This window comes from Festucalex cinctus, chromosome 4, assembly GCF_051991245.1.
Source record: "Festucalex cinctus isolate MCC-2025b chromosome 4, RoL_Fcin_1.0, whole genome shotgun sequence".
NCBI classification, from domain to species: Eukaryota; Metazoa; Chordata; class Actinopteri; order Syngnathiformes; family Syngnathidae; genus Festucalex; species Festucalex cinctus.
Window position 1 is genome coordinate 7,395,347 of NC_135414.1, and position 16,494 is coordinate 7,411,840.

Sequence of the window (16,494 nt, forward strand, 5' to 3'; positions counted from 1 at the left end):
ATTCTGTTTAATTGTGTTGGTGTCTTTTTAAAGGTTAAATATTTATATTTCAAATTGAATTATCAGCCTTTTGTTTTCCTGATCCTGATTTTGAATTAAAAAACAAAAACAAAAAAACAATTATAACTGTCAATAACAACTAATAAATATTTAAACTGATACATTTTTCAGTCATATCGCCCAGCCCTTTGTTCCGGTCCATTTAAATAATTGATTCAATATATAAAAATATATAAGACATTGTTGTTGTTCTTTTTTTACACATTTGTAGATACTGTAAAAATTTGTGGTGTTTTAAGATTAATGTTTACAAGCAACAAATGTCACTATAAGTTTTGAATATTGAAATTAATCGTATCGAATCGAAAATTGTATCGGTCCCAAACTTAATCGAACCGTATCGAACCGTTCTGTTCTGAAAGATAATCGTTTTTCAATCGAATCGCAACTTGTGTATCGAGATACATATCGAATCGGCCTCATGGCAGAGATTCCCACCCCTAGTCATGAGGCTGCTTTGTGAAATCACGGGGATGGCTTGTGCCTGAATGTCGAGAGGTTTTAGCTCAGCCTCTGGCATGAAGGCAAGGTATTTAAAAAAATTAAAATAAAAACATGCTTACTGGCCTTTCCACATGCAGTGTTTTAGGGCAACTTTTGAAGAAGTTAGGCTGGCGTGGAGATGTTATCAATTCAGCAAACATTTGCATTACTGCTATCCAGCTTTTCTGCTTAGACAAGTTCCTGTCTTTTTTTTCCTTTTAATCAAACAAGGCAGTTTGTTTTGAATTATGCTTTTTCAGCTTATAAATATTTAAATGTAGAAAAATCTGCTTTATTTATTTTTTTGTGCCATCTGGAATATTAGCAAACCTGCAACATAACTTTTTTTCTGTGAGGCTCCAGCATGCCCTTTTCTCAATCCTAAATCGAAAATCTAGTGTTCTGACGTCAATACTGCTCTTAACTCATTTGCTCCCAAAAAAGTATAAATACATTCATTTTAAATATTACCATGCTCCCAAAGATGTATTTATGTTTTTTTTGTTTTTTTTATGCTATAGCATATAGGAGGCTTTGATTCAGCCTCTGAAATGAAGAGAATGCTTCAAGTAGGGCTGGGCAATAAATCGAATTAATTCAATACATCGTCATTTTAAAAAAATCGAATCGTTGAAAATTTGCTAAATCGTGAAATCGAATTTTGTCTTCTGGATGATTAAAAACTGTTGTTCTTATGTTCTGTTACATCCAAATGCTTTTATGTGATGCAATTTTGCCTTAAAACTGATCTATACGTTACTGGTGTCTGAACATTTTGCACAGGAATTATTTTTGAACAAATGAAACCTTTAAGTAAACGTTTGTTGGATTTATTGGGTTAAAATCGGTTAAAATCGTAATTGTCCTGAATGACTGCAAAAAAATCGAGATTTTATATTTTGGCCATATCGCCCAGCCCTAGCTTCATGCAATGGTAGTTCTTACAAAAACGGCCAGCAGGTGGCAGCAGAGTATAAGAGATCAACCTGGGTCATGTTGCAGAAAGCTCTTTTTTTCCCCCACTGTTTTAAACAGATTTGTGAATAATGATGAAACTTTGCTATATTCTAATGACAATTGCTGCAAAATGGAAACAGATAGAAATACACTTTTTTTTCCTGATGAAAGAAGATACTTTAATCTTTCTTTTGGTAGGTTCCATGTTTTGATAGCAATAGGACATAATATTCTGTGGGTCTTGCAAAATCAGTCAAAAATCCAGTAAAACAGCAAAAAATGATAATAGCTGTTAGCCCATCTATGGCATTACACATTATGTTAGCATCAAGATACACTTTTGTTATTGTATGGTTGAACATTTTTCTCTCTTGTTTTTTTTTTAAATGACACTTTTACAGTAGACAATGAGTGCGCACTCACCTCATAAGTTCTTCCAAAGCCAGTCATTCTAGATGAGATGTAGCGAATGTGCGGGTAGGTGACTTCAGATATACCAGTGTGCTGTCAGGAAGACAAATGCACGCAAGCTCAGGGATGTCATAGTTTTGGAATGTTTTTTTAATTGGTTTTTATTTCGTTTTAAGTTTTAAATGTAGTTAGTTTTCATGGTGGCTCTGTTAGATTTTATTAGTTTTAATTATTTAATAAATGCTTAGTTTTAGTTAGTTTCAGTATTAGTTTTATTTATTTTTTTTAAATGTGTATTACTTATGCGCAATATTAAAAAAAAAACGGAAAAAAAAACACCATGGGTCATCTGAAGGTGCTTTTCTATTGGCTGCTGCTAGACGACGTCGCTTCTGTGACACACATTCAAACGTCCTAATTCCGGTTAATATCAATATAAATCTACTTAAAATCATATTTAAAATCATCCCCAAAGGCAGACATTTTTGCTAGAATTAGTTTTATTTATTATTTTTAATTTGTAAACATAAAGTGTAGTTTGTCAGTTTTCTTTTTTTTTTTAAAGCATTTTCATTTTTATTTTATTTCAAAATTCTTTTTTGATTTTTAGTTTTACTTTTATGTTAGTTTTAGCTGACTAAAATAACCTTGACCGAGATGCACCGTTTACTAAGGAGTTGTGCTTCTATGGCAGCAACATAACAACATAGTCATACCATATGTTAGTACACCTCCGTGATGAATGAATATTACACAAAAGCAAAGTAACACCGATATGTTGAGTGATTTTCTTTTCCATTAAATCTGAGCATGCTAAACTTGCACTACAAAAAGTCAGCAGATGCTTGAGGGCGTCCAAAAGAAGAAGAAGAAAAAAATGACATCAGGAAACAGTCGACTGTATTTGTGCCGAGACTTTTCCTCAAGGCTTCTTGAGTACGCACTTGAAATGCCTGATGAGCTTTTATTAATTGCTTATGCATAATTCATGATCTTCACCACACCATCCTTGAAATAAGTTATTTAAAAAAAAAACAAAAAAAAACATCATTGATCTAAGACACAATTCAATTAAAAGTGAGTGGTATTTATGCAAATGTATGCTTATGTGCGCAGATGTCTTTACCATGAAGGGGATGGGGAAGTGGTGCAGTCTGGAGGTGGGGTGGTAGTGGTGCAGGTGGGAGTGCAGGTGCCCCGATGGGTACGACGCCACCGTCACTCCGGCCTCAATGCCGAGCTCCCTGTTGACAAAAACATCGGCACGACCATTACAAATGGATGCGAACCGAAAACCACAGGCAGAGACCTAACAGTATCCGACACGAACCATGCGGTTCTCTGCTCTGGCTGGCGGGGGTGGGAAGACATCGTCTGCGGCACGTGGATGTGGTGCCCGTGGCCATAGTTGGGGTGCATTCTGTGAGGGTGAGGAGGAGGACGCTCGTGCGCTCGCCTGGAATGGACAAGCCAAGCAGGATTGATGGTCTAATTACGATTCACAGGCTCACATGCGTTAATAAGTAATCAGTACAATTTTTGTTTTAGCTTAGCTGGGCTTTGTAACACCACAAAATAAACTTAGATCATACTAACACTATCTAAGATTATGTATACACGGGGTTGACAAGTCATTGTGCTCAAAGGCCACTTTTGATTTATTTGCAATGATGAAAAAAAATGAAAAGCTGAAATGCTCATATTGTAATAATAAAATGTTCCTTCAATCCATTTTCTATAGCACTTGTCCTCATTAAAGCCACAGATGAGCTGGAGGACTGCTTGCCAGCCAATCACAGTAAAATAATACATAAAAATTAAAATAGCAATATACTAATATAATAAATGTGTTAACAGAGAAGTCAACCCCAAAATTTTCTTTAGGTTGTTTGCACCCTGAATAGTCTATATTGCATTTGTAGAATATCAATTAAACAGGAAAATCCACCTGTTTTCATCCATCTCTGGGGGCGGCCATTTTGCCACTTGCTGTCGACTGAAAATTACATCACAGTCGCTCAGGGCTCGGGTAACGATCAATCATGGCACTACAAGCTTAGACAACCTGATTAAACAGCAAGTGGCAAAATGGCCGCTACCCGAGATGAATAAAAACTTGGGGTGTTAGGCGATTAAACATTTTTTAATGGGCTACTTTTATTTTTATTTATTTCAGCAGTAACAAGTTAATATTTTGTTTATAATAAATGTGGTAACTTCATTATTTTTTATGTACAATTAATACCTTTAAAAAGTTATTTTTCTACTTGCTGTCGACTAATGATGACATCACCTGTGCTGAGAAAGTAGGTAAACACAATCATGGCTCAGTTTGCTTACCAACCCCAGAAGGAAGGTGAGCCATGATTGGTTCTTACCTACTTCCTCAGCACAGGTGATGTCATCATCAGTCGACAGCAAGAGGAAAAAAATGTTTTTAAAAGGTATTAATTCTACATGAAAAATAATGAAGTTATCAAATTCATTCTGGACAAAACATTAACTTTTCACTGCTGAAAATTGTTCAATGAGTCAAGTATCTCTTTAGTTGTAATTAATCGCATGACTTCAATAGTTAACTCATGATTAATCTGTTTTAAATGTACAATGAAATGTACAATAAATGTTTTTCCGAGTTTTCATACACTTAATATAAAAGTGAAAAAAAAAGTGTGAAATAGAAATGTGGCTGCATATTTTTTTGTCATTGATACAGTAATTTCATAATTCATAAAAATTCAGTTAAAATTACATTGATGTACTAACTGTACTATAAAAAAAATGTGATATTGATTTGTGTCGGTCATTTTTCTGCCACTAGATGGCATAATTGCATTTGTAAGACGGTGACGGCTCAGTGCATTTTCTTTTCATATGAAGAGCTATCGAATTTTTAACATGAAGTAACTTGTGAAATTCTGCACATTTTTTAAATTGTAAAATACAATTTGACTCCAGTCTCCACAAATATATGAATTATTATTACATTTATTACTGCAAAATTTTTAGGTGTCTGCTGCATTGCAACTGGAATTCCCCCAGTACAGGCTTTCCAAATAAGGGGCGGTCATTAATCGTGCGTTAAAAAAATTTAGTGGCATTAAAGGAACTTTACATTAACTCAGAATGAATGTACTAATTTTGACACCCCTAATAAAAAATAAAAAAAAACAGGTGGATTTTGATGCTTAACTCATATTCCAGAAACATATAATAATCAAAATACAGTGTTTAGACTAGTGGGATTTCATCGAACTTTTTGTCAAGAAAATATTTGAGGTGACCTCCCCATTAAACATGACAAAAGACAAGATGTGACTAACGTGGGGTGCTGCATCATCCTCCGCCTCTGGACCTCCATCCTCTGCAACATTTCATGTTGATGAAGCCGCTGGACCGATCCTAGCGGCGGCATATGGTGCGGCAGGGTCTGGTGGTCGGCGGGCAGGTGCTGCGCCAGCGGGGCACTCGAACTGGAGAGGTGGTGGGCGGTTAGAGGAGGGGCACTGGGTACGGCGTGGCCTGACGGGTGAGATGGCAGCGGCGGGTGAAAGGAGTGGACATTGTGGGGAAGGACATAATCGCCTTGCGGAGGGGGCTGAGGTGGAAGTTGGGGGTTCCCGTGGGAATGAGGGCAGGCAGTGGACGGCTGATGATGCAATGAGCGTGCCAGAGAGCCATCTGTGAAGAAAATAGGAAAAATGAAATAGAACAAACAACTTATTCATTTGCTAAAGATCATACGTACATGAGGGGTGTATGTAATGTCTGCATGGCTGCTGCAGCTGTGTTTGAGGCGGGGCCACCATGCCAGAGGTGAAAGAATCCACGGCAGCTGGTTGGCTGGGTCCAGGGGTGGCCTGGGAAACGTACGCGGGAGGCCGCGAGGTGGAGCCTGGACAACAGGGGTCAAAGGCTGATGTGCTGCCATGGAAACTAGCCCCGCTGCTTCGAACACTACTGTTGCTCAGGTCCACTGGCAGAGTTTGCTGTGGGAAGGAAGAAAGAGGGACAAACTTCAACTCATTACTCATTTCTAAGTAGCATTCAAGACATTCATGTTCTAAGACTTAGACTTAGATTTTATGGCTTCTTTTTTTGCCTTTTTTCCTAATTTTTTTTTTAAATTGACATTTTATGGCAATTTTGAGCAATTTCTTCTTTTGTTTTGGGAGATTTTATAATTACATTTGCATGTTTTCTTTTATGCCTTTTTTATTATTATTATTAATGAGACTTCTTTGGCAATTCCAAAGACATTTTATGGTAATTTTCTGGCTTTCTTCTTTTGTTTTTGGGACATTTTATAGTTACTATGGTAACATTTTCTTTTTTGCCTCTTTAAATAAATTTTCAGACTTTTTTTTTTTTGGCAATTTTGTGTATACCGGTGGTCTATTGTAATTTTCTGCTTTTCGTCTTCCCTTCTGGACATTTTATGGTCACTTTTTAAACTTTAGTCTTTTTTTATTTTTTATTTAATATTATGTATGTCTCTTTCTGACAATTTACAAAAGAGATCCCAAGGGAGCCACAGGAGATGTCTCTAGAGCCCGAGGTAGCAGACCCCTGCAGTAGACTCGACTCGCTGGGCACTTCTGTTAATAGTCACTTCCTGTCAATAACCACCTTTCGACGAGTGCACAATGAGTTGAAGCCTCTTAAGTAGTTTAATGTCCATGTACTACATTAAAAGCAGAAATAGTAGTAAAAAAAATGCTACTAATAAGACACATTCTACTAATTTTATATCACAGATAATGTATAAATGCTCAAATGGCTTTCCATCATCACACTATTCTATTCTCACTACTACGTTAGCATGGAACGCAGTGGTACCTGGTCGTGGTAATGGGCTGCGTTGTTGCCACCGCTATTGCTACTCCCGCCGCTCACACCAGCGCAGGGCGCAGGCAGTGCACTGGGCCTTTCCACAGCACAGCTAGGCTCTTGGAAAGGGAGGGTACCCGGGGGCTGCGGGGTGGGGTGGTGGACATGAAGGACAAAATGGTGCGTGTTGCCGTGACCGTGCTGGGAGCCGTTGGCCTGAGAGGACGAGGCCTGCATGCAGCTCGAATGGGAGTGGCTGAGGGACAGATTCCCGGGGGAGGGCCTTCCGCACGGCGAGTGCTGCTGACAGCATGACGGCAGCCTGGGCATGGCCGTGCCTGCCGTTTCTACCGCTGAACCTGACAAGCCTGGTCTGCTGTCATCTAGTGAGAAGAAAACAAAGTGCCAGTTCTCAATGGCTTTTCTTGGATCAATGAAAGGTTGCATAAACAAATGAAAAATCAAAGCATCTGGTTGCAACATGCTGTCTTACCCTCCGCGGCTGTCCGAGTTGAGCCGCTCGGCCTCGGCGTGTGCATACTGTCGGGTATTGAGCCTGGGCAGCTCGTGGAAGGGCCAGCGGCATCGTTGAGCTCTGAGGTAGAGGCATGCTGGGAAGATGACGACGAGGACGACCTGACCGTTTGTGGTTGAATGCTGCCAGAGGTTGTTGGCACAACTGAGAGGTCTAAAGACAGATTCCAGAGTATACATAATTATACACGTTTTTTTCTTGAAACAAGAGTTTAATTCCTTCTGTGACCAAAACACTTGTATCTCAAATAAACTTTCTTCACTGTAATATAAATGATATTAATCTATTCCAGCCCCTCATAAAGCATCAACAAAAGAAATTGACACCTTGGTAAGAAAAACAGTAATTGCCGGTATTGCACTGAAAAAAGCATACAGTAAGAATGTAAAGAATTGTTATTACAATAAAGTCATTGGGCAGCTCCTTGAGGTGTGCATAACTTGGCCACCAGGGGGGTTTATAACACAGACATACGTAATAAACGAAGTATAATTTCACAACTAAGTGACTGTGTAAGCTGCAGTAATATTCTAGTCATGGGAAATAAAGAATACATAACCTGTGAGTATTGTTATTGTCTGTCTACAAGTGTTGCTGCAGTTTGTGTATCCAAATACCACTTGCTTGAATTTTAACACTGCCACAATACTGCTACTCTGTCTCAGCTAAACTTTGACATAAAACACACACACAAATGAACAGTATGATTACCATTATCGATTTAAATTTAAGATCAAATATATTAGCGTATAAATCAGATTGGTTTATATTAAAGCCATTAAAAGTTTACTTTTTTTTAAAAATCAGTATCACATCTTAGAATTTTGATTAATCGCTTAATTAAAAAAGCTTTTATCAACAGTTTTGTCAGTCAGACAAATTAAGAGCACCTGTTCTGTGTTATTTTTTGTAGAGATAGACCGATATGCTTTTTTCATGGCCGATACCGATTCCGATTATCGGTAGTCAAGGAGGCAGATAACCGATATTTGAAGCCGATATTCATTTGCAGTAAAAGTTAAAATGTCGGCACCAAATTTTTGAATAATGCAAACCCTAACCGTTCTTTACAATGGATTCTCACACTACACTTTTCATTTTACATCCTTCTATCTGCAATAAGACGTTGGTGGCGGGGGGAGTTAAATGTGGGGGCCAATGTGACATTACCTTTTATAGCATTTGGGATACTTGTAGTTTTATTCTATAAATGTTATATTTTTATATTTTGAAGTAATAGGAGGAACCCTGTCATTCAAAATGTGCATCAGCTGTGGCATTACTTATTACTACAGCAAAAAAAAATAAAAAAATTCCATGAGAAAAACTATTCATCCCTGAACACCATACAGTTCTTGTAGACCTTATTATAATTATTGTTATTGTTACCATATAGACAGTTTTGATAAGCTGAGGATCTTAAATCGAGAACAGCAATATCATGCTACTCCTCTCTACAAGAGAACTGTCAAAAGACACTTCATCATGTAGTTTACTGCCACTTAGGATGCCCCAATCAACGCAGAAAAAGGTAGAGTAAAATAACTTGGTTATAATAATAGTAAGAATAACTTGGTTAAACAGACATTGTTGCGGTGGACCGCTGCCACTTTCTGCTGTTTAATGTGTTTTACACTTATAGACACGTGTGTGTATATGGGCCCACTATTCTCTCACTACTGTACTGTACTGTATCACTTAATGGCACAGATGTACTTGTCTAAATAATAACTGGGCTGCAACATTGCTAATTCACATTAACAAGCACTATCTTAGCTGTCCACATGAATAGTTACTAACACACGAGAAAGTTATACAACATACCAAACATGAGCTCATTATTCAAAGTATGATGCACGTAACGAAATTACATCACTGAACATTAATTGCAGCCGACTACGGCCGTAGATGTTACATATTAGTGGCATCGATTGAGAGGATAATGTCCCAAATGACGGCAGACATGACGTGAAAAGAGAGACAAAACGAGCAAATAAGCACACTATACTTTAGTGCACTTCTCTACTAATGCCAAACATACGGAAGAGAACACGTTCGTGTAGTTAAACGGTGTTTGAGACACTTAATTAGTTACGGAGCGGACTTTAACGAGGTGCACAACGAGCTGTCAATCAAATCGACGTCGAAGCTTAAGGCACACAATGGCAAACCAGTGCGACAAATAAACACAATATAAAGTAACTAAACGCTATTTAGTGTCACTGTGGCATCTCACTGCATAATAACCGCTATGCAACAAGTAGTGGACGTGACCCAGAATGCAATGTGTGCGTCACGAGAGGTAAATATAATGACATTACTCTACTCTTAACATGGAACTAGACAATATAATAATGACAACTGTCAATATTTGGAACCTTTCTAACAAACATTATTTACTTAATTAAGTGAAAATGTGTGTGATTCCCTCCCCGAGTAGTTCAAGTAGCGAATTAGCTACTGGGTGTTAGCCTACATGCTAAGCTGAACACACCACTGTTAGCTAGCGGGGATTCAATGCAAGGCAATGCAGCTCCATTCATTTAGTGCATTTAATACACAACATAATTCAATGTGTTTAGCTTATCATGGTGAAACGATCGGCGGAGTCTCTTCTCTTTTAACTTACCTTCGAAGCATGTGTCTCGCGTTGTGTCCGTGGGCGCGTGTGTGACCGGCTACTGTGATACACGGCATACACTACTGATTGGTTCTGGCTTTTGCATGGCTAACCAATCAAATGCTGCTATGGGCGTTACATTGCTGGAGTTGGACTCCATAACAGACAGAGACGCTCTGGGCTGCATTCGAAGCGAAAAGACGGAGTTTTAAATGGATCGCCCATATCGGCCGTCAGATTAATAAAACAGACAGATACCGATATGTACCAATATGTCAAATATCCGCCCATCTCTAATTTTTTGCGACATTTAATGTTTTGAGGACATCTTCAACATTTTTTGATCCACCACACATGCTCATCCTCCTTTTTCTAATTAGTTAATTACATGCATAATTTAAAAACAAACACAAAAAAAACAGTTTGACATGAATAACTATTCTGAATGTCATACGCAAGCATTTATTAAATGCTTTAATACATGTAGTTATGTTTTTGCTCAAACAACCTGTGCTACCTTTAATTTAACGTAACCATCCGCTGTCAAAATTAAAAGTGTGATTAATCTGCATTAATACATTAATTTTTTTGTGATTAATTAGTTAACTAACTTTGACAGCAAGGGTTTTTTGTGCGCATTTTGCCTCATTTCTAAAGGACAATACTAGAGATATGATAAAAAAAAAATAATTTTCCACTCCAAGTGTTCCCAGTCATGAAAGTAAACCTGTGTGTGTGTAGAATGAGTGCGTGCTGGTCAGCAGATGCTTAACAGCTGACGAGAACTCAGAATCTCATTAACATTCTGCTGTGTGCACTCCATCTACTTGACTTATTCACAAATTAATCTCCGCCTCATACTCTGCTCCATAAAAGGTCCTCGCTGTACTCTCAACGTCGAACATGCTACATGTTTCACATATAAATGAAAGTCCATATCCAAGTAATTAATAAATATAAATTAAAAAAAACTTCAGGAAAATGTATTCCAGTTGTGCATATGTCTAAAAGTGCAAGCTCAACATACTGCAAAATGTCTTGACGCTGATATAAGAGCCCATTTTATCATCTAATTGTCTTTACAGTTTTAAGCCAAACCGACTGCTTTCTACCTTTCAAGTGCTTTTAGAATGTTGCCTCAGTCACCCTTTCAACACTTTGATAATGGCGTGTGGTGCCATGGGAATATGTAACGAGCTGCATTAGCTTTCTCAAAAATACTCATTCCGCTCTTCTGCTTAGTGTAGCTAAGCTACTCTGGCAGCCTTGGATGCAGAGGATCAACATTAAGATGGCCTGATGTTTTCCTTACCATCTTCATCCACAGTGAGGTCCACCACCTCCCCAGAATTCTGACGCAGCGGCTGGATGACGGTGGACAGTCGGTGACGTCCTCGGGGCTCCTGGAGACGGTTCTGAGAGCAACTGCTAGTCCATATCCGACCAAGACCACCCAATGAGCGCGATCTATAAACACAACGGCATAATAATTAATGGTGCTTTAACTATCATTTTCATGGCAATGTTTACTTTGATATGAAAGGACACAAGAAAACAGCAGTTGAAAATTCTTATGTCACAATTTGGTCTGATTGTGAGCTTAAAAAAATACCAATAAATATTGTGAAATTTTAGAGTTGTGCTTTTCACATCCTTGTTGTTTGTATGATGAAACCTAAATCATAAAAAACAGGCAATAGAAACTATGTATAAGGTTGAATTATGGTGATGTTTATGTACTACTTCTAAACAACTAAATCAGGTATATCACTAACATTTGATTAATCTGAAATGAATCTCTGCCTTTATTCACAATCATATTAAATGATCATGCCAAATTACTGTAGTTAAAAATTAGGGCTAGCTTGTTCTTTTAGGACTGTCATCACAAAGCTCAAATTATTCTATCTAGAGATGCATCGAGTAAATGTATGACAAGTAAAAAGTGGTCCTGCAAATAATTTGAGTAAAAGTTACTACTCACTAACTGCTAAGTAACTTCAAATTAGGGCCCACTGATTATTCGGCCGATTATTGCCCTTCAAACGTCGGCCAAAACAATCGGCCAGTTGACCGATTATTTTTCCCTTAAAACGTTATCGAAGAAAACCAAAGTTTCTGATGGTGTTAAATTACCTGGAATGCACCATTTTGCTTGCGTAGCATTAGCAACTATCAAGCGCGTAGCGTATGTTATTCTGTTGTCCCTAAGTGTCCTTTAAGCTCTTTAATGACACCCGAGTTGGCATTAACAGTAAAACGAAACACACAACGATAAGAATTACATACACTGTGTATTTAAATACAAAACATGCTTTGTTTTTAAAACATCGCCAGCCTAGCGCAAATGCTAAAAGCGAAGGGAGAATTCTATTCAAATGCTAAGAGGAAGTTAGCATCGACTTCGGAAGTGTTTTTCATTCAAATAACGAACATTCACACAAAAGGCTGAGGGAATACATATCCACAGGTAAGATAATATTACACAAAGGCATAAATTCTTCCCAATGAGTGAAAAACAAGTTATTTTAATAGAATTCAATGGCAACGTTCTTCTGTATTCAATTTAGGTGTGTACACCATGGATGTACGGCACCACACTGCCGCAAGAAGCCAAAACGCACAAGAACAGTATTTGTTCTAGGGATAGACCGATTATCGGCTGGGCCGATTATCGGCGCCGATATTTAGCATTTTGAGAAATATCGGCATCGGCCATTTTGACGAATCATATGGCCGATAATAGATCCATTTTTTTTTATTTTTTTTTTAAGTGTTAACTTCAGGAAACTAATTTAAATGTAAATGTTTTAAAAAAGTTTTTATTTTCATTTTTGTCGACCCTGGGAACTCTCTGCACCTTCTGTTTTTGGTTGAAATTAAAACTGAGATAAGTAAAAATTTAATAATTTGGATATTTTTAAATTTTGGAAGACTTTTATTTCGTGTAGAAAAAAAAAACCCGTAAAAATATTTTACTAACCCTAAAAGTTGCTCAATAAACATATGCTTAAAAAAAAAAAAAAGATAAGAGCTGGCGTTTGTATTTTTTCCAAATTTTGATGTCCCTTTTTAGTGAAAATGAATATCGGCTCCAAATATCGGTTATCGGCATCCTTCACTACTAATAATTGGTATCTGTATCGGGCCCGAAAAAACCTTATCGGTCTATCTCTAATTTGTTCTGTTTTGTTTTTTTTCCAGTTGCTATTATTTTATTCTATTCTAATTTCACTTTCTTGTTTTATTTTGTCATTGTCCTTACAATTTAGATTTGAAGTTGTTATTTCAAGGACTCAAAGAATTTCCTCTCTCAAAATTCAAGGATGCAACCATCCAAGGATTTTTCTTTTGTCTTAACACACATTTCCACATAACCAGTAAGTCTCAAGACTTGTTAAAATAACACAAGATAAAAACATATCAAAGAAAAGATCAATGCTTTACAGCAGTTGTGAACAAGTAAGAATGAATGGTTTTATTATTGACACAAATCTATACAGTAACCTTGTATACTTCATGTTCATGTTTGTGCGTAAATGACACCCATTGAAAATGAATTGGGGGGGATATTTTATTTTTTTTAATAATATTAAATATTTTTATAATATTATTATTTATTTATTTATTTTTTTAAATAATCATCAAATTAAACGGTATTTCTTTCTGCCAAAAATTGGTACTGGTCATAAAATACATTTCTTTGCGAAAACAGATGACAGATAACAGATACTAGTACTACATAAAAACGGCAACATGTTATTTCAAGCGGAGTTCTTGAAGACTGAAATGTGGACATTTTTCAGTAGACCTCATTGATGGAAAGGCATTAGATTAAAATGTGAGCCCAGGGATGTGCTTCTGGTGACTGGAAATTGCAGTTTTTTTCCTCCGTTGTTTCTGTCATGCATCATATATTTGAAAACTTTGTTACTGTGTGCTGTGGTCATGTGGCTGCCTGGCAAAGTTTAACTGGTGAAATGCTATCAAACATCACGAGAGGTTATGTTGGATTGGCGAAAGAGTCACGCGACATTGCCTGAGGCACAAGTCTCTCTGAGTCTGACTAACAATACAAAGGAATAAGTTACCAGTAGCTCAAGGTAACAAGTAAAAGTTGCCCTTCAATTTAAGTACAATTTATCCATTAAGTTACTTTAGTGAATGTAACAGTACCTTCCACCCTTCTAAACTTTCACAAGGAGGTGCAACGATTAATTGACAATCAATTGTTTTTCAATTAATTATTATTTTGATAATTATGTGGAGATGTTGTTGTGTTGTTGAAAGAGATCATCTGGTTGGGATGGCATATTTTTCACTCAAAAATCAAAATAGTAGTGTCTTGCATTTTCAATTGTATCCATTTGTTTTGGAGGAATTAGTAAATAACTACTACCACCTAGTTTCTAGTTAGCAATAAAATAATGTCCTGCTTTTTAACTCTGACTGCCACACGTTATAAAAACAACAACAAAAAATCCACAGTGCCATCCGCTTTTGAGCATTTTAACTCATCTTTCAAGGCAAAAAGAATATTGTTTGCCTTTACTACATATACAATGTGGCTACTAAATGAAAGATCGCATTCCATTCATTGGAAATTTACTAATCATTATTAAACGTCTTTGGCAGTCAAAGAGTTAAAGCGATGGATTTTTTTTAAATCTGATTTAATGGATTAAATCAACATATTTAATAAATAAATCTTTTATTTAAAAAATGATTAGTCGCAGCCCTACTTTCACATCACCAAGTTCTCTGAATCTGGAGTGAGTGTATCCAGGGAATAGTTGCATTTCGCCCCAGCGGGCCATAAAGTGTAACACAGGAAGGAAGGGAGAGCAAGGCAGAGGAGAGAGAGAACGCTGTACGGGAGGAGTGTCGTAAAGTGGGATGCCATGGAGCTTTGCGGTCGGGGAATATCATTACACCTCTCATGAGAGCTTTCACAGCCTCCAGAGATGTATGGGGAAATTGTTAATGCCATTTTGCGACTTCGTTACTGCTTCTGACGTCACAGTCCTTACTAAAATATGAATATGGAGTACGCTAATCGACTCATGCTGAATGGTGCAATAGAAGTCTTATTGTCACGCAGACATAATTAATGTCATACATAGAAACAAACGGAAAAGACCGCTTCAATTTCGATTTTCTGAACTTCAGTTTTATGAGAAGTTGCACACAAAAGGTCAAAATTGTGCGAGTGGTGTGCAGAAGAAAACGCTGTAATTAGCCAGGCTCCTCCCAGGGATGAGTAACATCCACAAGGGAAGGGTCTCTAATTAAGTAGACTGGGGATTATTTTGTAAATATCTGTTTGTCACCATAAACCCCTGAGGATGGGAGGGGTGAAGCCTGGAGGACAACATTTCACTGTAAACATGAACACTAGTGGAATGGGGTAATTCATAGGGGTGGGACAAAAAACCGATTCGACCGAACCATCGGTCGTCAAGGGGAGCTAAACGGCCGTATCGGTAGCAGACTTGTCAACCGATACAAAATCCGCCGGGAATCCTTAGATACATTGCTTGTAAAGCTGTGGACCGGATATCGCGTGGCTGTGAATCGGTTGCGAGTGAGGCTTTATGGTTTTCATAACAATAGCAAGAGTTCTGCGCCGTGCTCTACTTGTTTTGTTTACATTTCAGTAGCATCACTATTCAAGCTACTTCCGTGTTTACAGAGAGCTAGCAAAGTAGCGCTCAGAGACGCTTCATTCCCCGCATGTTGTAAACATAATGCAAAGACGTTACGCACCTTTTTTTGGGGGGGGGGCCCTACCGTCAACGCCGGGCTCGCGACACGGCACGCGCGCAGTCGCGCACAGCGAGTGACAACATGCAAATGGAGACAGTTAGCAGAAGCCGGTGCCGTACTTCTCGGTATTTCCCATGGCTATCGAGTCCTCTCGGTGCACTTGTATGTCCCGGGCCAGCGTTGGTACTGCGCGCGAGCCAAAAAGAATAACTCCCGTGACGATCCAATGCATGGATTCAAACGACACAGGTATGCCCCACAGCCAACACACCAGCTAAGCTAAAAGTACACTGCAAGTATCTCATTTCTCAGTTTGTGGCTCCCTATCAATGTACACAACTAGCATGAGCAGCAGGGAACTGAGACGTGCCCGCAATTACGTCATCAAACTCAAAATGAACGACAGCCCAAAAAACAAAACAAACAGTGGTCATCATCGTGTCTCAGATTAAAAAAACAAAAAAGATGTCATACATTAACCAAAAATGAATGTGATGGCAAAAGAAAAACAAAAATTGTTAAAAACAAAAAATGTTGATAAAAAGGTTAGGGCACTTTTGGAAATATTTTTGGATATATTAAGTTGTTCAAATGTGTTTGATAGATTTATTGTTCCATAAGGTGGCTTCATATTTCTTTTGGCTGGACGGTAGGTTTATTTCATGTCTTAAATTTATGTTTCTGAAATACTTCACAATGTGGACATTTTCTGTTTAATTGTGTTGGTGTCTTTTTAAAGGTTAAATATTTATATTTCAAATTGAATTATCAGCCTTTTGTTTTCCTGATCCTGATTTTGAATTAAAAAAACAATTATAACGGTCAATAACAA

At 37.7% G+C, this 16,494-nt stretch overlaps 1 protein-coding gene across 5 annotated transcripts in view; it reads right to left on the reverse strand.

Annotated features, from left to right (window-relative positions):
• Nucleotides 1–16,494, reverse strand: part of rnf111 (ring finger protein 111) — a 41,287-nt gene that overhangs the window by 12,654 nt on the left and 12,139 nt on the right. For all 5 annotated transcript variants that reach the window (XR_013283134.1, XR_013283132.1, XR_013283133.1 and 2 more), the window contains 8 exons: nt 11,209–11,363; nt 7,235–7,429; nt 6,751–7,124; nt 5,660–5,900; nt 5,235–5,592; nt 3,242–3,367; nt 3,038–3,155; nt 1,924–2,004 (listed from right to left, as the gene is read on the reverse strand). Coding sequence is in view for 2 of the 5 variants with exons in the window: in XM_077518534.1 (XP_077374660.1) it covers nt 1,924–2,004; nt 3,038–3,155; nt 3,242–3,367; nt 5,235–5,592; nt 5,660–5,900; nt 6,751–7,124; nt 7,235–7,429; nt 11,209–11,363 (1,648 nt within the window). In the remaining 3 variants the exon portion in view is untranslated. The remainder of the gene's footprint in view (nt 1–1,923; nt 2,005–3,037; nt 3,156–3,241; nt 3,368–5,234; nt 5,593–5,659; nt 5,901–6,750; nt 7,125–7,234; nt 7,430–11,208; nt 11,364–16,494) is intronic.